Source organism: Ananas comosus, linkage group 18, assembly GCF_001540865.1.
Source record: "Ananas comosus cultivar F153 linkage group 18, ASM154086v1, whole genome shotgun sequence".
Taxonomy (NCBI): domain Eukaryota; kingdom Viridiplantae; phylum Streptophyta; class Magnoliopsida; order Poales; family Bromeliaceae; genus Ananas; species Ananas comosus.
Genome location: NC_033638.1, coordinates 8878301 through 8900329, shown reverse-complemented (window position 1 = coordinate 8900329; position 22029 = coordinate 8878301). Strand labels below are relative to the sequence as shown.

Here is a 22029-nt window from a genome sequence, read left to right as displayed (position 1 = left end):
AGTGTTTTTTATAAAAAAAAGTAAAAAAAGAGATAAAAATATGTGTCATAAAATAATAGATATATAAATCAAACATAAGGTTTTTTCAATTTAAAACGAAAAAAGTTTAGAACCGACTTTAAACTTTTATTATTTACAAGATTGATCTAATAAAATATAATTGATCCTTCGGTGACGCGATATGATAAGGAGTTTGGATATCATAATCAATACGTTTGAGCAACTCAATTACTGTTTTTGGGAAAAAAAAGAGCATCTAAATATGTGTAATTTCTGACTAAAAATGATATGGTAAGAGCATCGATAGCACACATTGTCTAAATAATTTTTGGAAAGTAGTATAGCATGTCGCACTTAAAGTGGTGTTAATTCCAAATTTAGGAAACAAAAAAAGAATTAATGTAATGTCGAGAAAAATTGGTATAAATTCAATTGTGATGTATTCATAATTTTCCTCTCAATTAAACGGCATATGCTCTACCACAATCTTTTCTTTTCTCCTTTTCTATTTTTCCTTTATTTTTTTTCTTTCTTTAGTTTGTCTTTTTCTTTTTGCTTTTTTAATAAAAGGAAATGCCAAATAAAGCCTCAGTTTTATTGCATTAATAGTCATTTCGAGCTCATCCATTAGCTTGGTGGGTGAGCGAGGTAGATGCAATACTAATTATTCTGAACAGTTGTGATATTTGACGAAATTACTAATAAATTTTATAAAATTTTTAATTTAGCTGACTGAAATAGCTCAAATCGAAATAAAATAAAGCAAAGTACCTTAAAAAAAGCGAGTCAAACACAACGTGAATCGAAAGGAGTACAAGAGTCTATTTCAAAATAGCATATGGTTGAGCAACCTCCACGCATTGAGTGTACTTATTGCATCTTAACTTGCCCTTTTCAGACTTAATTAGATCTGATTTATTCAGGAAAAGTACACGCCCTCTGAATTCGGAGCACCTATCAGTATCACTCTGCATTCAATTCAAAACAATCTATACACGCATTGAGAGTGTAGTATTGCATCTTGACATACTCCTTTCGGACTTAATTTGATCTCATTTATTCAAGGGAAAAGTTGGGGCTCTCCGAATTCGAAGCACCTATCGGCATCACACTTAAATTCAGTTTAGCTCTCCGAATTTGAAGCTACATGCAGTTGCAGCATTGTTCTGTAAAACATAGTTCTCACTTGCTTCTTTTTCTTCTTTCTTTTTCCGATTTCGCTGCCGGAGAAGTTGGTTTCTTCGCTTTATGACCATACAACAACAAGATTAATGCCTGATTGAACCCTTTTTCTTTTTTCTTTTTTGCGTTTCTCAGAGAGAGAGAGAGAGCGCTAAAATGTGCTTTCCTTTAAGCTATTGGTTTTTAAAGTAGTACTATGCTCGCTGATTCGGCCAGCCGAATTGGCTCACTGAATCCGCGAGGTGCGTTGGATTGGGGGTGGCAAAAAAGACTCAAAATGTTCTTCTCGGAATCATCATTTTCAACAATGAAACTAACCGACTGTTTTTATTATAAGTGGTAAAAGACTTGGTGGTTGGTACTCAGATTTCAAGTTCAAATCCTAATTGATTTACATTTCTAACTAAGTTTATTTTTAAATATAATAAACGAAGTGACAAAAAAAGAAAAAAAAAAATGGAACTAAAATTTCAACTCTTATCAACTCTTGTTACTTACAAACAAATTACAATTATGGCCGCTTAAATGCCCCCTTTAAGTCCACTTAAATGTGTTAACAATGACTCAAAACTTCCCCAGGGCGACTTAATCTAAGTCAAGTCTAATGACTGCGACTAGACTGGTAAATCCTGTCATGTACCACAAATTGCCGGGTGCCATGTTTGACCAGTCACTTGAAAGGTGTCTTAGATAAGAACCTTTTTTATTTTTATCTTTTTTTGAAGGAAATACCCAGTAAGATAATCTCTCATTTGTCCTGCTTTGACTAATCAATAAGGGATAAAACCCAAATCTCGATCCTGGGAGTGACATGCTTGTTTTGATAAATTTTGCAGCTCTTCTTAGATGGTATTTAGCTCCAAAGGAAACTACATAAGTCACAAGCATAATAACACACGTTTCGGGAACCATAGATATGTTCGTGTTGTTACATCGAACTGAGAACATTGTCTCACAGGAACAGAATTATTAAATCTATATAAAACATTCATGATTACAATAAGAGATGAGATCCATCAAATTAAAGTGTTTGTATATTATCCATCCGTTGAAAACTTTCACTGTGCAGAGCTGATGACATTTGTAATGATCTGTTCTCTTCCCGCGCATCACTATTATCCACAAAGTTGTATCTCAGACGAAGCTAGATCTCTAACAAGGAAAACCAACATTCTATTTTAGCACGACAGCGGCATTCCTTAACGTCAGGTATCTCTGTACATACTCGTTAGGAAGCATTCTAATGCGCTTGAAGACATCCGGACTCACATACCGAAGATTCGTCCTTGGATCTGCATATGGTGCCTGCATATGAAAAACCAAGATTTGATCCAAGCAAGTCGAATAATTCAAAAGGAAATGGATAGCTCGCAAAGTATGTCGCATAAAAGAAACAGCACGAAGAAAACTCTTTACCTCAAATCCCGTTATGTCACAATATTTCTTGGATGGGTACATGGATGGAGGCGACTCAATATTTACGTCTGGGGAACAGAATACAAAATATGTCAGACATGCTCATATGGCGAATGTAAAGAAACTGCAGTTGAGTCACTAGGATTTAATAAAGAATTAGTGAATCCTTAAAATTTTTATTGAGAAAACACAGTGCAACGAATAATGAGCAAACAAGCAAATAGGCATTTCCTTAGCTAACTGTTTCAACTTCCTGCTCATCACTAATCCTATAGGCCCGTAAGTCCAATAAGCAACTTGGAAATATAGACACATCTTCCATAATTAATAGTAGAGCAAGGTCACATAATGCAGCAATAGACATGACACATATCTAATACAGCAGAAACTACTTATCCACCCAAAAGTTACAGTACAGACATTAAACTGTCATACAAAGCAAAGGATCACACCTTAAAAAGTTATCAATTTCGCTGCAAGATTTTTCAAGTGTTGTAATGAAATGACACAAATTGATATTAGATAATAGTGAGGCTGTACAAATACCATAAAAAGTTGAAAGAAAGCAGTAAAATGAGAAGTATCAGTGTTAAAACTCAAAACAGGAATTGCATCCAAAAAGAAGAAGAAATCAATACTCTGCGGATCAAGACATTCTACATAACTTAACACATAGAGACAGATTAAAAGTACCACGCGGAAGAGATAGCTACAAGATTTCCAGAGTACAGAAGTCAAAAGAAGGCTGGTTGTATATTCTCCTTCATGGCAAAAATGAAGAAGGTTGTAGCAAGCAAACTATGTGGAACATGTAGAATTGGCCTTCCAATGGAAATTCATTGACAAAGCATATAATACTACAACATATTTTTCACTCCAAACTGCATGAACATATCGCCATGCATTTTCACCAACCAACCAAATAATTATATTAAAAACTGAAGCAAAAGATAGTACAAAATTACTTTGCCTGCTAAACTATGTTCATTATAGTATTGAGGGTTGAAGCCTCTTATGATATCTTAAAGGCAAATACACCCTAGCATCATCAATGTTGTTAGATAGTGGATATGGACCATATGGTACACTGGATGGATAGATTAGCACTCGAACTACTAAAGAATCTGAGCATGCCATTAGCCTTCCCTACATCACTATCCCTCTTTTTTTTTTCCACATATCAACAAACTCGTATGGTGTTTCCGACCCTAGGGCCTGTTCGGTCCTCAGTTCTGCTTCTGCTTTCAGAAGTAGCAGTCTTAAATAGAGTATTTGGAAGAAAAAAAAAAAAGAAAATTTTTTTGAGATCCTTGTGCAGAGGAAAGCAGAACTGAGATTGAAGCCTCAAAAGTAGAAGCTCCAATTTGTTGCTTCTTATTCTGCTGCAGAAAAGAAATCTGCATGGAACATAGCAAGATAGTGTTTCTCCTAATAGCACTGCACAGAGAACACTTAATCAATTAGAACTACACCTACGATGGGGCCAACCAGGGCCGTAGTCACATCTCATAGTCTCCACCATCCTTCATCAATTTACATATTGTTTTTCACAACAAGAGGTGGACAAAGAAAAAAGTTAAATTGGCAAGTTTCTTCGGTTGGAGAGTTTCACCATTACATATCATTCAAACACGGGGCCAACCAGGGCCGTAGTCACATCTCATAGTCTCCACCATCCTTCATCAATCTACATGTTGTTTTTCAAAACAAGAGGTGGACAAAGAAAAAAGTTAAATTGGCAAGTTTCTTCGATTGGAGAGTTTCATCATTACATATCATTCAAACACTCAAATCAATCAACTAAATGAACCCTAAAATTTAATGTATAACACCCTACAATCATAATCTCAAAGTGGATACAATGGATACAGCGGATACACTATAATACCTGGAATCAAACAATAAAAAGCGATTAAAGCAATTGATTTTGGAGAGTAAGAGAATCTCACAGTTGGGTTCGTCGGGTGAGTAGGAGATGTAGTTCTCGGCTTGGAGGATCTGCTTGAGATGCTTCCAATGGCGACCGCGCGATTGCCCCTTCGGGTACTTCTCCGACATTTGCACGCGCTTGAAGGGTAGCGTGGGCGGCAACACCATCTCCGAGCTCACCACCTCCGCTTCCATGGAGGGATCGCAAAACTAGGGTTTTGCGGGAAGAGGAAGAGGAAAGGGAGAAGAAGGTTAGGTTTACGAACGAACGAACGAACAGGGCGGTGGAGCCGATAACCGCAAAATAAAACAAACTTTATTAAGCCTAAATCACAATAAACCTCGTGATAGTAAATTATAAAATCATAAAATAATAAAATATTATAGTTTGTGAAAAATTTTCAAAACTAATGTTACTCATACATTCCGAGTTACTGTAAAATACTATCCGATGCAAATGAACTTCATTACTAATGATTTATTTTTAATAATGAAAATTTTGAATCAACTACCGACATTATTAAACATAATCTAGACCGCTTAAAGTACCTAAAAATTAAATTTTATATTCTTTTCAATATTATTTTTTTGTGCATCAAGTAGATACAAAAAATAAACAACTGAAAATAAATATTCTTCAATAAATAATGATACGAGTTTTTTAATTAAAATCAAGAGTGATAGATTTTATTTAAATGCTATCAACAGCAAATAAACTCTAGTGCTACTAATTTAATGTAACTTCTGATTTGACGATCGACATTATTGAGCATAATCCAAATCACTTAAAGTATCCAGAAATTAAATTTTATATTTTCTTGATATAATTTTCTTGTGCATCAAATAGACACAAAAAATAAACAACCGAAAATAAATATTCTTCAATAAATAATGATACAAGATTTTCAATTAAAATCAAGAGTGTAGATTTTATTTTAAATAGTTTAAAAAAATTTTCAACAAAAATTTAATTTATTTGAATTTCTTTATACTATTGAACAAAACAATGATGCGCATCAACTATTAAATTACAAATTTTGTGAACCTTCGATTAGTAGGTTAAAATTTAAAATTTAATTTCTTCATGTAATTTAGATTATATTCAACGGTGTTGATTGTCGATTTGAAAATTTTGGGATTCTAGCTTTTGGTTGTGATATCATGGCTTCGAGCCATGATATCTATCATATCATCGGGTCGAGGATACTTAACTATTGTAATCAAATTTTAAAATCAAATTTTTTTTGTTCCATGCTATTCACTCAATTATATCGGGTGTTTCTTCGATATTTACATCCTAAATTTATAATAAATATTCTCAACCCAATCTTACGAGAACCATCATTTGTAACAAACAACGATGACTAGATAAAAAATACTANAAGTTTCTAGAAATAAAATTTTATATTTTTTCGACATAGTTTACTTTATGATCAAACTATTTTAAAATTGTCAATTTTCAATGGCTATTATGACAAGTTTGGAATTTAACGGTGTAGAAGAATCTAAATTTCTTCAAATTTTGATAGAAAATACTTTAAACTATATAGATTAAGGTTAACATTCTTGATCTTGAATTTAAAAGTCCTATACTCAAATTTTAAAGATTATTCAATTTTTACCGTCTATTTTGATATAATTTATTTACTAAGTAAACGATATCGAAAAAAACTAAAATTTTATTCCTAAGACATTCATATACCCTAGATCATATTTAACGGTGTGGATCGTTGATTTGAACGCCCTAAGATCGAAAACAAACACTATAGTACCGGAGCTCGGTACTGTAGATAGTATAGTAGCCTAATTCCAATTCATAGATGTAAGATCCACTTCCTAATAAGAATAAGAGTGTACAGATAATACTTTTCAAAAAGAATACTACCACAAAGTGCTCTTACTTCTCACTAGTCTTATGAGTTTTTTTTTTTTCTTTTACTATATATTTATTTAAATTTTTGTAAACTCTTGGATAATAAAAATATAAGATTTATATTTTACGTATCGATATGGAAATAGAATTTCCTAGGATCCAATACAGATCCAACCCAACTCCAGACGGAATCTGAAAGGTCCGTGGTGGGTCCATTGATGTTGTGCTTCCATGTGAAAGCCATGTGTTCGTTCGCGCTAAGAACATTCAGGAACACCGGCAATTTCTAGTGCAAGTGATAAATAGTTTATTTGAAATTTTAAATTTAAATTCTAATTAATTTATATTTTAATTAAATTTTTTTAAAAAAAAATAAATAAAGCGATAGTATGTTGTTTTTCTTTTAAATTAAAAAAAAAAAAACATTCAGGGACCGAAACTATCCTGCAATGAAGTAGGAAAAAGCAAATTCCAACTGGATCCAGGTCACACCAAGTTGATTAGATCGGGTTTGGCCCCCCGTGATTGAACCGTGATCTATCGCTATCTTCGTTAAAGTACAGTGACCCCGACCTCACATAGTCCAAATAACTCTTTTATTATCTAATTATTATTATTCTTCTTCTTTGTGTGAACTCGCAATCATTTTTCTTTTTTTTTTTTGGTGAGAAATAGTATGAAGCTGTGATGAGTATTTAAACTTAAGAATAGTTGGAAAGAATGTGCATAAATATATTGTTTCTTTATTCTCTAACACTGATCTTAACTGTAGTAACTTACAAAAATGAACATCTAAAATAATTGGGAGCATTTTTAATATAAAATAATAAATAGGGATAATTATATATCTTTTTGCAAATATATCAAGTAACAAATATATTCCTATAAAATTTAGACCGGCGTTTGGTTAAATAAGGGTGGGGATTGTTAACTACTCTCTTATTTTATTTTTAAATTTACATTTTTATATTTTTAATTTTTAATTTTAAAAATTATATATTTAAATTTAAAAATTTTAAATATAAAATTAAAAAAATTTAAATTCAAATATAATATAAGAGATTATATTATTATTTTTTATTTATAACTACTCGCTATTCTTCTTATTCCATATCATTTATTTAAATACTATTTTTCTTATTTTCGAAAACAACTCAATTTTCATTCAAATGTAAAATTAGTTTATTCCAGGGTTATATCTGAACTTATATCTATTCCTGAAATAGGTAATTCTTATTTATATCCGAACCAAACGAAGCCTAAGTTATCAAATTTATCCCTTCAAAAAAAATTTCCTACAAATTTATTCTTCTGTTAAATAAAATTTAGATAATAATGAGTTAAAAAATCTAACCACGGGTAGCTAAGAGTAAAATATTTTTTTTTACCTCTCATTTATATAATTTGTATTCTAACATTGAGTTTCGTCATATTTCTTACTATCTGTTTTTTATTCATGGCGACAACAAGACCTACGACGGCACGTTGAAGGCGAGACATTTGGTCGCAATAAAAATGAGGTACGCCACATGTGTCTCAGCGAAGACGAGGAGAGTGAGGAAAAAAAATGATAGCTTTTTACCGGCACAAATTTATAAGCATAAAATAGTCATTTTAAGCATCCATCGTTAAAAAATTAACAGTGAATTAAACGGTAGGAATATATACCAACGAACAGAAACTTTTGGAAGAATATATTTAAAAATCAAAAAAATAATTAAAAAATAAATTTAATAACTTAAATTTTATGAAAATATATTTACTATTTAATTTCTTTATAAGACCTGTATGAAATTATTAATCCTAATAAATAGAAAAACTTTTTTAAGGTTCGGGTAGTCCTCGTTATGGATCCGAGTCCGACCCATTACAGGTGGGCCGCGGAAGCTCCCCGAGCCGCAGCAGATCTTCCGTGTAACGGTTACACAGCCGGGACAGGCGTGAATGACAAGTGGGTCCCGCCCACAATCTATGACCACAGCATCGTCGTGGGCCCCACACGCAGTGTCGAGTCACATGTCCCATGCAAAATTTTCAAAGCACCACATTTAATTTAATAATAATAATAATAATAATAATAATAATAATAACTATTATTATTTAATTATTTAATTATTTAATTGGAGCTCTCCCCTGCGAAATTCCCAACATTGAACGGTGTCGTTCCACGACATATGTCGTCCGCTCCCCGTCAATCCTACTGTTTTCCAGCTGTCACTTCCATTAACTAAATAAATAAATAAATTTATTAATTTGTTAATTAAATTTAAGGGAATGCCTTCCCCACAATGAGATTCTAATCCCCTTTCCATTTCCTTTTATATTTTACGCCGTCTAATGTTTCACTGGTGTAATAATTGGTATGATACAACTTATAGATAATTAAAAAAATAAAAAATAATGATAAAAAAAAAAAGATAAAAGATACTGTGATAAGAGATGAAATTTATTTGCTGATGAAAAAAAATAACAACCGAAGAAAATGAAGGAAGAATAGTTCCGCGCAATACATAGGTATGATCTGTTCGGTTCAAACAAAAAAAAAAATCCACTTTTGTTCAAATGAAGAAAGAAAAAAAATGGTGGACTTGAGCCGATCGGGAAAGTCGCACTCAATAATTATTGGTTCGATTCAAACAAAAAAAAAAAAAGCCCGATTCAAACAAATAAAGAGAAAATTTCAATTCGGTTTAAGCAAAAAAGAAAAAATGTGAAAAACTTGAGGCGGTTCCGGTTCGAAATGGAACCCACATCTAACAATAAAAAAAAAATTATAATATGGCAAATTAAAAAAAAAAAAAATAATAATAATAATAATTAATAATAATTAATAATGTTTGTTGTAACAAGTAAGCGTTACCATCTCCGCTACTGCCCCTGTTGCTTGATACTCTCTGCGGCCTAATTCCCCTCCTTGAAGAGAGAGAGAGAGAGAGAGAGAAGAGAGAGAGAGAGAGAGTGAGTGTGAGAGTGTACACCACCCACTCCCACTACGCACATTATTACTCTTCTGGTCCCAAAATCCCACTGATCTCATTTGTACCCACCATTATTATCATCAAAACTACACAAATTTATATTCTGGTTTTACTTTTTTGCAATAATCCACAACCCCCTTCCCACTCACCATTCACCAAACTTAATTTATTCATAATAATAATAATAATAATAATAATCTCTCACTTTCCCTTTCCTTTACTCCCACTCGTCTCCTCCACCTCGGTCCCTTTTCTTTCCCCGCTCCTCGATCACACTCTAATACAGGAGTCGCAGAGTTTAAAGAGAGAGCGAGAGAGAGAGGAAACAGGGGAAGCAGGGGAGAACAGGGGAAAGAGGGGTGGGGGAGGAGATGAGCATGTACGGGAGGGATCCGTGGGGGGGGCCGCTGGAGATCTCGCACGCGGACTCGGCGACGGACGACGACCGGAGCCGGAACCTGGAGCTGGACAGGGCGGCGCTGTCGCGGACGCTGGACGAGACGCAGCAGAGCTGGCTCCTGGCGGGGCCCGGGGAGCAGGGGAAGAAGAAGAAGAAGTACGTGGACCTGGGCTGCCTCATCGTCAGCCGCAGGATCTTCCTCTGGGTCGTCGGCGCCGCCCTCGCCGCCGCCCTCCTCGCCGGACTCGTCGCCGTCATCGTCAAGGCCGTGCCCGCACCACCGCCCCCCGCGCCCCGATAACTACACCCGCGCGCTCCGCAAGGCCCTCATGTTCTTCAACGCCAGCGATGTAAGAGATTTCATTTTTATCACCTTGTTTTATTATTATTCTTTTTTTTTGGGTTTTCTCACCTTTTCCAATGCAATGCATGAGAGACCCAGTTCGAAATTTTGGGTTTTGAGGGGTTCTTTGGGGGCAAATGAAGCACCCAGCTCAAAAAATTGGAGTTAAAAATCGGATTTTGATGGGGTTTCTCCGGTGAAAAATTGGATTTTGATTGGTGTTGTTGGGAAATCCAGTTCGAGAATAAAAAAAGAAAAAAGAAAAGAGAGGATTTTTTACTTTTTTTGATTGGGTTTTGTTTGCAAAATTTGCGCCGCAGCTGGGCGGCTTCCGCGGCACAACAATGTATCATGGAGGGGGAACTCCGGGATGAAGGATGGGTTCTCGGACCCTTCTTATGGAAAGAGCCTCGTCGGTGGGTTCTACGATGCCGGCGACGCTATCAAGTTCAACTTCCCCGCCTCCTTCGCCATGACCCTCCTCAGCTGGAGCGTCATCGAGTACAGCGCCAAGTACGACGCCGCGGGCGAGCTCGGCCACGCCCGCGAGATCATCAAGTGGGGCGCCGATTACCTGCTCAAGACCTTCAATTCGTCGGCCGACACCATCGACCGTGTCGCCGCCCAGGTAAAAAGTTGAGCAATTTTATCGATAGATTATGAGATAGGATTGGAAAATCAACTATACAACCTTTGATTCAATCTGGCAATTTGGGTTTTGCGTGACTGGTTTGTAGGTAGGAACAGGGTCTACGTCAGGAGGGACGACGCCAAATGACCACTACTGTTGGATGAGGCCCGAGGACATCAACTACCCAAGGCCGGTGTCTGAATGCCACAGCTGTTCAGATCTCGCGGCTGAGATGGCCGCGGCATTAGCTGCAGCTTCCATCGTGTTTAAGGACAGTAAGAGCTACTCGCAGAAGCTGGTTCGTGGAGCCACGACCCTCTTCAAGTTCTCGAGGGACCAGAGGGGAAGGTACAGTTCGGGGGGCACTGATGCTTCCGTCTTCTATAATTCGACTAGTTATTGGGACGAATTTGTCTGGGGCGGGGCATGGATGTATCTCGCAACGGGGAACTCTTCGTACCTGCAGTTGGCTACTCATCCTGTATTGGCAAAGCACGCGGGGGCGTTCTGGGGAGGCCCTGATTATGGGGTTTTCAGTTGGGACAATAAGCTCACGGGTGCTCAAGTAAGCGATTTTGATTCTTGCGTCCTAACTTATTATTTCTTTTTACACTCACTGGAGATTGCAGTAGATCTCGATTCATTGCCGCTGCGTTCTTTGTATATTATGTGAACTCCCTTGATTGGAACCCTGGTGGTTTGAATTTTTTATAACAGTAAATTTCCTTAACTTATCTCCAAGTTTGTTAGCGTGCAAGATGAACATTTAGAGTACGTGAAAGTAATAAGAATCTGTGAGAATGCTTCTGGACATGATTGCGACAGAGATTTTAGTTTTCTTACCCGTAATTTGTTTGTGAACACTAAATCATCCACTAATCCTATACATATCTTGCTATGTGCCTTTTGAGTCTTTCTATAGTTTGTTAGTCTAATTGCCCATATATGTTAGGTAATATAAATAACCACCCTCGGAGGATCCCACTTCGCTACGACAAGTTAAAACATATTGACCTTTCTTTCCTGAATAAAAGAATGCATCAACTTCATGTTGGTGAATTCTGCATTTATCTATAGCTTTATCTTCTTTTTTAATTTCCTGAACTTCCCAAATTTTTGTAGAGAGCGGAAGTTCCTCGTCTCTCCATCGTATTTTGACAATTACTCGTCTCCTTCCAGGTTCTTCTTAGCAGATTGAGGCTCTTCTTGAGTCCTGGTTATCCGTATGAAGAAATGCTGAGGACTTTCCACAACCAAACAGGCATTATAATGTGCTCGTACTTGCCGGTTTTCACGTCTTTCAACCGAACACGAGGTTTAACATCAACCTACTGCACAATTTAAATAACATTCTGATTCGTATCAGAGAACGCTACTCAGTCCAACCCATTGCAGGTGGATTGATTCAACTCAACCACGGACGGCCTCAACCTCTTCAGTATGTAGTCAACGCGGCTTTTCTCGCTTCTCTGTACAGTGATTATCTTGACGCCGCTGACACTCCTGGATGGTATTGTGGGCCCAATTTCTACTCCACTGGGGTTCTTCGGGATTTTGCGAGAACCCAGGTACATATCTTTCCACAAACTATCTGTAAAATGTGTAATGCATTCGCCTTTCCTAGTTGTAAGCTCTTCTTTCTTTTTGTAGATTGATTACATCCTCGGGAAAAACCCGCGAAAGATGAGCTATGTGGTGGGATTCGGTAACCGATACCCTAAGCATGTCCACCACCGAGGCGCGTCGATCCCCAAGAATGGCGTCAAATACAACTGCAAAGGAGGATGGAAGTGGCGGGACACCAAAAAGCCGAACCCTAACACGATAGTTGGAGCTATGGTCGCCGGACCTGATCGGCACGACGGGTTCCGAGACGTTCGAACCAACTACAACTACACCGAGCCAACCCTTGCGGGCAATGCCGGTTTGGTTGCCGCATTGGTGGCTCTATCCGGCGAGTCAAGTGGACTGGACAAGAACACCATGTTTTCTGCAGTCCCTCCAATGTTTCCGACTCCCCCGCCGCCCCCCGCTCCATGGAAGCCGTGAAAGCCGAACTCACCGATTTCTTTATACCTCGCAGTGCTGAGATTACTATATTTACTTGCATTCTCAGTTTCGCCGATCTAACAGTGATGAAAATGGCGTGGAATTCGATCGCGAGCAATCGACGATGTGAATTTCGGCAATTCAACTATTTTTGTATGTTTTATTGTATCATTATTACTCTTTGAAGCTGAAACATATAATTTACATTCACATTGTTGTAGCTTGTAGCCCAAAACTGAGACTCGGTCTGTTCAGTAGCTATATATTATATATATACACCAATTGATTTGTTATTTTGGATTGTTTCTGAAACTCATTTTGGGCTGATGATTATTGTAGTTGGTCAATTTTGGTCAACTGTTTCATTTACATGATTCTTTCAATTGGCGTGATTTCCTTCGGCCTACTTCTGTTTTTGCTTTCAGCTATAATTTTCTTTACTAACATATTCGAGAACAAAATCTGGAGTTTCTGCTGCGGTGGAAAGTTAAAATAAGATTTTTGAGTTATACGAGCGGAATGTCAACTCTCTCTCTCTCTCTCTCTCTCTCTCCTATTTAGTTGGGGACGAATAGGTCCTAATTTAGTAAGTAAAGAGATAAGTTTGTTCACTTTGCGAAGGAAAGCGAGCTCCGCACAGGCAAGACAAACGATTCCGCTTAAGTCTGCGACGGGAAGCTCCAATTTCATCCTTCACCATCTGTTATAGGAAGTAGCTGTCGAGGTTACAGGTCAGACATCACTTTATCGAACAACACCTAAAGTTGACTTAAACCTATAAGCAAAGCCACTTCCTACTGGATTGGACCCAAATTAAGGTATTGGGCCACAATTGAACACACCCAAGATCAAATTAGTAGGGTTTGGGCTACAATTTGAAGTCCATAGTCTTTGATGGTTTCCTGTGTAAGTAGTAGGCCATAGTGGAATGTTCTAAGATTCAAATTTATAGCCGTTAGTCCTAATAGAATAGTTCAATTAATTTATTTACAATGTTACAGTTGTAGAATTAACAGATTTGAGTTTTTAATTAAAACATCAGTACTATAATTTTATAGATTTGAACAATTGGCTCGTATTTTTACACTCTACTAAATACTATTGACGTACTCTTCGAGTCTTTGATATTTCATATAATCTTAAGGCTTCAAGGTCCCACCTCCTTTCAGGGTGAAAAAAAAAAAAAACTATTTAATATGATTCTTTGGTAAAGGTATCTTAATGTTGATTTTGATGGGCAATGATAAATACAATACAAACGCATTAGAGCTCGTACGAGAAGCTCTTAATTTGTAGAAAATCTTATAATAAGGGGTTGTTTGATGCCCTCCCAACTATAGATTTGTTAATATTCCGATTTAAAATTTTACTATTTTTTAAGGGAAAAAGAAAAGTTTGTTCGATTGTTAAGAACGAAAAACTAGTTAGACCAAGGATATCAAATTTCTCTCTGTAAATCTTCTATAAATAAGCTCCTTAAAAGAAAAAAAAAAAATGCTATGCCTTTCGAATCATACACGTACATAATTATAGAAAAAAAATCATTATATTGTTCCTGCGTGAATTTTGCGCGACCTTTAAATCTCACATAAGCTATGAGTTTATTAGAGTCCGGCTATGGTGCTTGTAAAAGCTCTAAACATTTGGTGCTTGTAAATTTTTTACCGTTAGATTTACATTTTTGATTATTTTCACCTGTTAGATTATACTATTTAACCAACCATCCACTCAATTCTAGAAGATCCATATCCTCATAACCACACATTTCTTAATCCAAGAATAAAAAACTTACAAACACTAATGACTTGCTACTTTTAAAAGCATATAGGAGTTAAATTCGAGTTTATTATGTACGCATAATTATGCGCAGCCATAGCAAATTTTTGTAGGAAGAATTATTCAAAAAGGAAGAGCCACAATAATGCTACCATCCACCTCTGATAGTGACTAGTGGGGAATTAAAGGCTAATAATGATTCGGCAAATTGTTGCTGTAGATAATGATGTGCTGCTCAAGATAAGATGATTGAGATGGCGCAATGGGTTCATAATTCTTTGGCTCTAATAATTCATGCCAAATTTTATTCATGGTATTTCCTATTTGATTGTCGCACAAAGAGCCAGAGTCTCAACAAAAACTTGTTTCGTGGGATATACATATAAATGGATGTTCGAATTTCTGACCTTTTTATAGCTTTTCAAATAATAATTAAACCACCGTAATGATGAATGCTAGGACTGGTTGTTGCCCTATCATCAACTCTAAGTAGGCCATTTTTGAAATACACCTAAAATTTCCAAATTTTTGATTGATATATACTTTGCAAACTATTAGACATTCTGATTTTCAGTACTCCTCCCATAAATGAAACTGAAATTACTGACAGATACAGAAGAATCCCAACTCCTCTATTCCCAGCATCACCCCACCCACCTGCTCTTCAATTGTCGCTTCCGTTCAAACCCCAGAATAATGAAGGAAAAAAACAAATATTTGTAAGGGATGGATTGGTTCCACCTAATTATAAATGCTTATTTGGTTAAATACTTTGTTAGTTTGATTGCACGCGTTTACAAAGTATATTTACAAATTTTCTACCATTTTATATATATAAAGTGGTGAGATATATCTCTTATGCAGGAAAAAAATAAAAAAAAACCTTTTTACCTTTACTTAAAATTACAAGCTTCAAATGCTGCAGCCGAAACTGTAAGTAATTTAGATGTAATATCTGCTGCAATTGAAATTTCTCGTGCAGTTGTAGTTCTACGAATAGAATTCAAATACATAAAAAAAAAATGCCAGATATGATTTTGTATACAATTATAACTGCAGCACAGTAACAACTACGTGCAATCAAACAGTCCCTAAGTGCAAAATATAGAGTAAACTCTAATTATGATTAATGGACGCATTGAATTTGATCATTAATAACTAATTCTGATATGAGGAAAAGAAGAAAAAAGCAAACATTGTGGGCACACAAACAACAGGCGCACTCGCATAGAGTGAAAAGAAGCATGACAATATATTAATTAATTACTGGAAAATACACGTGTAATTACCATATATTTTTCTTCACTTTTCTTTCTGTCTATACGACTGTCGAGCTACAACAACTCAAACAAGATGCAAAAGCAAACACTAAAAGCCATTTGCAAACTAAGAGACAACCCAGGAAGAGGCCAACAATTAAAACCCAACCACAAATTTTCAACCCTTTCTCTTTTACTCCTCCTTTTCCTCCTCTTTTCCTCTTTCAACAACATGTTGGTGAAGCACAATCTCCTTTTCCACATCAATGGCCTTTTCCTCTCTCTCTCTTTCTCACACTCTCTCTCTCTGTGTCCTTTGTTGTTCTCATCTGTTTTCCTTTATGTACTCCGTGCATGTGTTAAAAGTATCTGGTTGGTAGTAGATAGTAGAAGTAGTAGTAGCAGTCGTAGCTGTAACTTAATTAATTGCTGAAACCATTAGTAGTAGTAGTAGTAGTAGTAGTAGTAGTAGTAGAACTATAGTAGCAGGTGCTAAGAGGACCTATTTTACAATATTTTGCTCCTTTCTTATGTTTTATATAGGCAGTAGAGGACCTCTTTGTAATTACCATCTTCTTTTTTTTCTAAAAGCTTACAAGTTTTAAGAAAAAAGAGAAAAAAAAAAAGGGCGAAGAAACTATAAGGAAACTATGCTGGGGATTCTCTTTTCCTACAATCCACTATAACTTTTCCTTGCTTCTAATATTTTTCCTGCCACAGAACATAATAATAAGCATCATTAGAGCTCTCATATATAGGTTATCATTTGATTGAGAGAATGAGAAAAAAAGAAACAAAAACAAACAAAAAGGGAAAAGAGTAATGCTTACTATGATTAGGGGAGGCACCACTCACTCCCATGAGACTTTCTTTTTCATCATCTTTACATTCCAATGGCCCCGTGACCGGACGAGAACCTGCCCAGTATTTTAGCACAATTATTGGCATCTATTTACTGATGAAGGTTCTTAAAAAGAAAAAAGTGACACCAATTTTTTAAAATATATGTATATTAAATTGGTCCGTTTCGTAGTCTGAAAAATGTATTGTCTGATGCTGAAAAAAAACAAAAAAACTTACTTTCTACCTGAAAAAAGTATCTATTTAACACCATTAGTAACTTGCATGCAGGATATGCAAAACACGTGAAATTGACATGTGCAGTTAGAGACGAGAATTTAACGGACTTGAATGATTTAGAATTAGCTACTCAAAATATCAATAGTTTGGGTAACACGTACATGAGTTCGAAAAAATTTAAAAAAAAAACATTTATGTGGCATCTGGATTAATTTTCCATCAGCAAAATAATTAATGAAAGATAATAGAGTACATTTGGTATATTTATAGTTTTGTAATAATGAAAGAGGGCATTTAGTACCCCCAAAACAAAAAAAAAAATCTTTAGGGGCTAAATTGCACTATTGGTCCTCAAACTATGAGTGCCGTAGCATTTTGGTCCTCGAATCGTAATATATTACAATTTTTTACTCAAACTTTCTAAATTATTACAGTCAAGTCTTACGATGCAATATAGTTAACTAAATGACGATATATAGCTAAATAACATTATTATTGTGAATATATGATTGATTTAGTGGGAATAAATTAGGCACCACATTATTGCCGCATCAGCTACACATCATCACTGAACCAATAAAATTGTACTACAAAACTTGATGGCAACTGCAAAATATAAAAAGTTCAAGTAAAAAATTACAAATAAATTACAAATTTGTGTTAAATATAAAAATTATATAAATATCATTCTTTATCTGCTTAAGTTTTTAAGCGTACAACGGCTGTTTTTTATGATTTCAGAATATGAAGTCCTGAATTCGAATCACGTCATGCTCCTAACTTTATTAATTTTTTTTTATTTAATTAAATTTTTAGAATACCACGATTGTTTCTCAGTTTGAGGACCAAAGGGTCACGCGACTCATAGTATGAGGATCAAATGTGCAATTTAGCATGGCAAGAGCAAAAAATGAGAGACACACACACACACACGCACCTGGGGATGGGGAAGAAGCATGGGGTGGACGAGGCCATGTCGAGCGCTGACGTGGCAGGCAACAAAGCGGAGGGGAGGAGAACGTTAGCCGCCGCGGCCGCTGACGTGGCGGCCGCAGCTGACGTGGCCGCGGCTTCTTCCTCCTCGGCGACGGTGAACGCGTCGAGCGCGAACGGCGACGATTTCGTGGGCGACGCGAAGGGGCTATCCGGTAAATTGTGCTCCACACTGGTGCCCAAAAAATTAATTTTTTTTTAAAAAAAATAAAAGACAGTATATATTTTAATTAATAAAATAATAATATTAAAACAAAATAGTAAACTTTTATCGATCCCCTCTTACTTTAAAAAATTTCACTGTCACATGCATTTAGTGGGACGCAACAGTTGCTTTCGAATTGTTGCATGCACCGGAGAGTCTCGAAGAATCAAAATTAACTACATAAAACAATTACTCAACCGAACCGCTATGCTATTTTATAAGAAAAAGTCATAGATTTTAAGTTATAAAATCTGTAAATTTGGATTTTGGATTTGGAAGTGTATACACCACGGTCCATGCAATTTTAGTTCGAAAGGTAGGAGAGAGAGAGAGAGAGAGAGAGGTGATAATAAATATAGAAAAAAAAAAGAGGGAAAAGGGTGGGTGATAATTGAATAGAATAATATTATATTACCTCTCTTGGAAATCGCTATCCTCATTGGGGCTCCCCTCACCACCAGATTCCTCCTTATCGCCTGCGTTGACCACCCGCTCCCGTTCAACGCTCGGCTCTCCACTGGAACCCCTCTCTATAAAAGTGTAAACAAACACCCAAATTTTTTTTAAAATAAAGTTACCATTTTTAACTACTGCGCCTTCTAAGAATCACCGTTTCTTAATGAAATACGGGGAAAAAAATCGGAGCTTTTTGGCTCAACCCACCTCTCTCAGGTGGAGGAGACGACTCTTCATGGCCACCACTAATTCCAGCAGCTGTAGTGGTGGTGGTGGGGGTGGTAATGGTTGAGTTGTTGGGGATGAACGGGGTGGGGTTGGTGGTGGTGGTGGTGTTTGGAGAGGGAAAGCTCCGGTTTTTGAGGTCCAAAAAGTTGAGTCCCATGAATCTCCTGCTTTGTAGCTCAATGGCTTGTTGGAGCTCCACAGCTTGTTGCTGCTGCTCCTCTAATCTCCTTCTCAGTAACAGCTCCGTGGTTGCGTTGCTGTGGAGCATCCTGTTCCCTGCTTTTTGAAGCAGCACTTTAGTAGTAGATTTAAAAGAAACAAAGGAGAAAAAGAACCAAGAAAAAAGAGTCGAAAAGGATTAATGCGAGAGAATCTAACCGAGTTGTTGAAGGTCAAATGGGTCTCTAGCGTCCAATCCCGTGGGGGTCGTACACCCAGAAAAATCACCTCTTTCGCCCTGCTGTTGCTTCCTGAGATAAAAGAGGGAACAACCATGAATTTAGAGTTAGTGATAAATACGATGATATGGATTAATCAGAGGGAACAGAGAGGGGTTTACCTGTATTTTTCTGGGACTTTTCCCTTCTCCTTGTATGGCTTAACAAGAACACGAGCATCACAAACGAAATGGGGATTCCCCTTTGCCAAAATTAGCTTCACGGTCTCCGGATAAACGAAGGTTACGAACCCAAACATCCGCTTTTGTTGATACGGGATCCTCACATCTTGCACCGGACCATATATGCTTCGATTTCGAATTCGAAAAGGAACCGAAAATTTTGGAAAACAAAAAAAAATTTAGAACTTTTTCTTCAATTTTAGAATCAAAATTGGAACTTTGTAAGCAGAAACAGGAGAAACCAAGTACCTGAAATAGTTGGAGACATCCTCTTCCCGGAAGGTGCTATCCGCGGGGAAGGTTAAGTAGATTTGCCTCGACCCGGGATTCACCATGTTAGCAAAATCCGTTCTTTCCAATCGAGATCGACCCATGAACTTGTGCGCGTCGTCGCCACCGCCGAGCATTAAAGCAGCTGCGGCCGCCGCTGCGGCCGCCCTGTGTGGGAATTTTGTAGTGAGCAGGAGCGCTCGAGCTTAAAGATTGCAGCTTTTTCTAGTAGAACAAAAGAAAAGGGTGGTACCTTTGGCTTTCACTCTGCTGCTGCTGCTGCTGTAGAAAGAAGCTGAGGCATTTGGGAGAAGAGGATGGAGACGGGGGCATGAGACCCATGGGGGAGTACGGAAACGCGGCGGCGGCGGCGGCGGCGCCGATGAGCCTCTGGCTTTTGGAACGCAGGAGCAGCTCCTGGCACTGCTGCTCCACCGCCGCGTCCATCTTCATCCCCGCGGCGAGCGCCGCCGCGGCGTCGTCGGGGAGGCCGTGGACGAAGCGGCAGCTGCTCCCGTTCTTGCAGTAGCCGCGCGCGTAGTACAAGCAGGGCTTCCACCCCCCGTCCGCCGCGGCGGCGGCGGCGCCGAGGCATATGTCGGAGATGCTCCGGCGATGGTGGTGGACATGGTGGCTCCCGTTCTCGCCCCACCCGCCACCGCCGCCCCCCACGTCGCCGTAGAACACCTCGCCGCCGGGCTTCGCCCCCGGGGGCTCGCCCAGGAACGCGAGCTGGTCCTGGAGCGGGAACTCCTCCATTAACGCCTCCCCCCCGCCTCCCCCGTAGAAAGGGGACGCGCACCCGCTGCTGGGACTGAAGCCCTCGTCGGAACCACTCTGCATCTCCTCCCCTCCCACCGACCCATTAACCCCCTTGTTGACGCTCCCGCTCCTGGAGAAGATCGGGGGCGGGGCCCACGACGACGGGGAGGACACCGAGAGCGGGGACGGGAGGCGCGAGGCCGAGTTCTGGCGCGCGAGGAGGAAGGGCGCCGGCGCCGGCGCCGGCAGCGGAGGTGGAGTTCCGGCTGAAGTGGGGGTTCCGGGCGCGGTGGAGGAAGTGGGCGGGTGGATCAAGCCGAGGTCTTTTCGGGCCCTGAGCACCACGGAGTGGAGCAGGGACTCTGGCCCGAAGGCCAAGCGGATCATCTCCTTCTCGCCGTGGTCTTGGATGAGGAGGAGCCCCATGATCTTCGCCGCGTGCTCCGGGTCCAGCGACTGGATCCGCGAGAACACCACCCGCGTCGCCTCGCACGCGTCCATGGAAGCGTGCCCAGATCGAAAAAGATCGCACCTTTATCCTCCTTTCTAATCCCTTCTTTCTTCTACAACACTACCAATACCAAAACTCCTACTCCTCCTCCTCCTCCTCCTACTACAACTACTGTTTCTAAGGGAGCCAAGAGCGAACACATAGAGGGCAACAACTCCTATAATGGGTTCGTTGAGTGGCTTGTGCTTCGCTCTCTCTCTCTACTACTACTACTGCTACTACTACTCGGTCGCTGTGAGAGCTGCAGAGGTGAGAGAGTGAGCGACGCCATTCCCGAAGAGAAGCAGCGTATGTGTGCTACAGAGGTGCCGCTTTGGCTACAAGCCTACAAGCGACTCCTACAGGTAGCTAGTAGAGGACTCATCACTCTCTCTCTCTCTCTCTCTCTCTCTCTCACACACACACACACACACTCTTTTTCTCTCTCTCTGCGTGCGTGCGTGCGTGTGCGCGTGTGTGTGTGGTTTGAGTATGAAGAGAGAGAGATGGGATTATGGTGGAGTAGGGGGGGAAACTATTTTTGAGTTGAGAGACCCCCAAAAGGGCGCATAGATGGATTAGATAGATCTAGATCTGCTCAAATAGTTCGCATGTTCCCACCCCCAACCTCTTCTCTCTCTCTCTCTCTCTCTCTCTCTCTCTCTGAACCTGAAACAAAACCCCTCTCTCTCTCTCTCTCTCTCTCTCTCTCTCTCTCTTCACTTATTCGCTTCGCTTTTTTCTGGTTAAAATTTGTACTGAAACTCTCTCTTAATTACAGGTTGTTTTGACGCTACTGTACTACAATTTTTTTTTTTTTTGAAAACTACTACCTGTATACTTTACACCACATAATTTAAAATTTTAAAACTTTAAAATTACACTCTTATACTAGATATAAGATATGTATTCCACCATCTAATGCCTTATATTCTCTTCCAGTCTTATCAATATTTTTTTTTTTTTGAGAGAAACTAATTAAGATTTTGTTTTGAATTATGAAAAGATTGTGTTATGTATAAGAGTATGATTATGTTTTTTTTTTTTTTATCTAATATCGCATTTCAGATGTCATGGTGAATCGGTATTA

At 38.4% G+C, this 22029-nt stretch overlaps 3 protein-coding genes across 4 annotated transcripts; 1 reads left to right on the top strand and 2 right to left on the bottom strand.

Annotated features, from left to right (window-relative positions):
- On the bottom strand, positions 2057–4841 carry LOC109723759 (INO80 complex subunit C). Its single transcript, XM_020252237.1, has 3 exons — positions 4548–4841; positions 2599–2666; positions 2057–2487 (listed from the first exon to the last, which is right to left on the bottom strand). The coding sequence occupies exons 1-3, from the start codon at positions 4720–4722 to the stop codon at positions 2356–2358; spliced, it is 375 nt and encodes a 124-aa protein (XP_020107826.1). The 5' UTR covers positions 4723–4841; the 3' UTR covers positions 2057–2355.
- On the top strand, positions 9329–13106 carry LOC109724363 (endoglucanase 9-like). The gene is given in 7 exon segments (XM_020253159.1): positions 9329–10051; positions 10053–10120; positions 10433–10749; positions 10859–11317; positions 11932–12067; positions 12148–12320; positions 12403–13106. Coding segments are annotated over 7 exon segments (1854 nt in total). The 5' UTR covers positions 9329–9749; the 3' UTR covers positions 12802–13106.
- LOC109724362 (zinc finger CCCH domain-containing protein 53-like) lies at positions 15806–21350 on the bottom strand. Of its 2 annotated transcripts, XR_002219906.1 has the most exons (9): positions 19941–21349; positions 19667–19855; positions 19358–19543; positions 19177–19268; positions 18778–19074; positions 18530–18644; positions 17854–18081; positions 16667–16753; positions 15806–16547 (listed from the first exon to the last, which is right to left on the bottom strand). XR_002219906.1 is itself a non-coding variant. In XM_020253157.1 (8 exons), the coding sequence occupies exons 1-8, from the start codon at positions 20948–20950 to the stop codon at positions 16720–16722; spliced, it is 2151 nt and encodes a 716-aa protein (XP_020108746.1). In that variant the 5' UTR covers positions 20951–21350; the 3' UTR covers positions 16666–16719. The 2 variants fall into 2 exon arrangements, 1 of the variants encoding a protein (XP_020108746.1); XM_020253157.1 differs by lacking the exon at positions 15806–16547 and having other exon boundaries at positions 16666–16753; positions 19941–21350.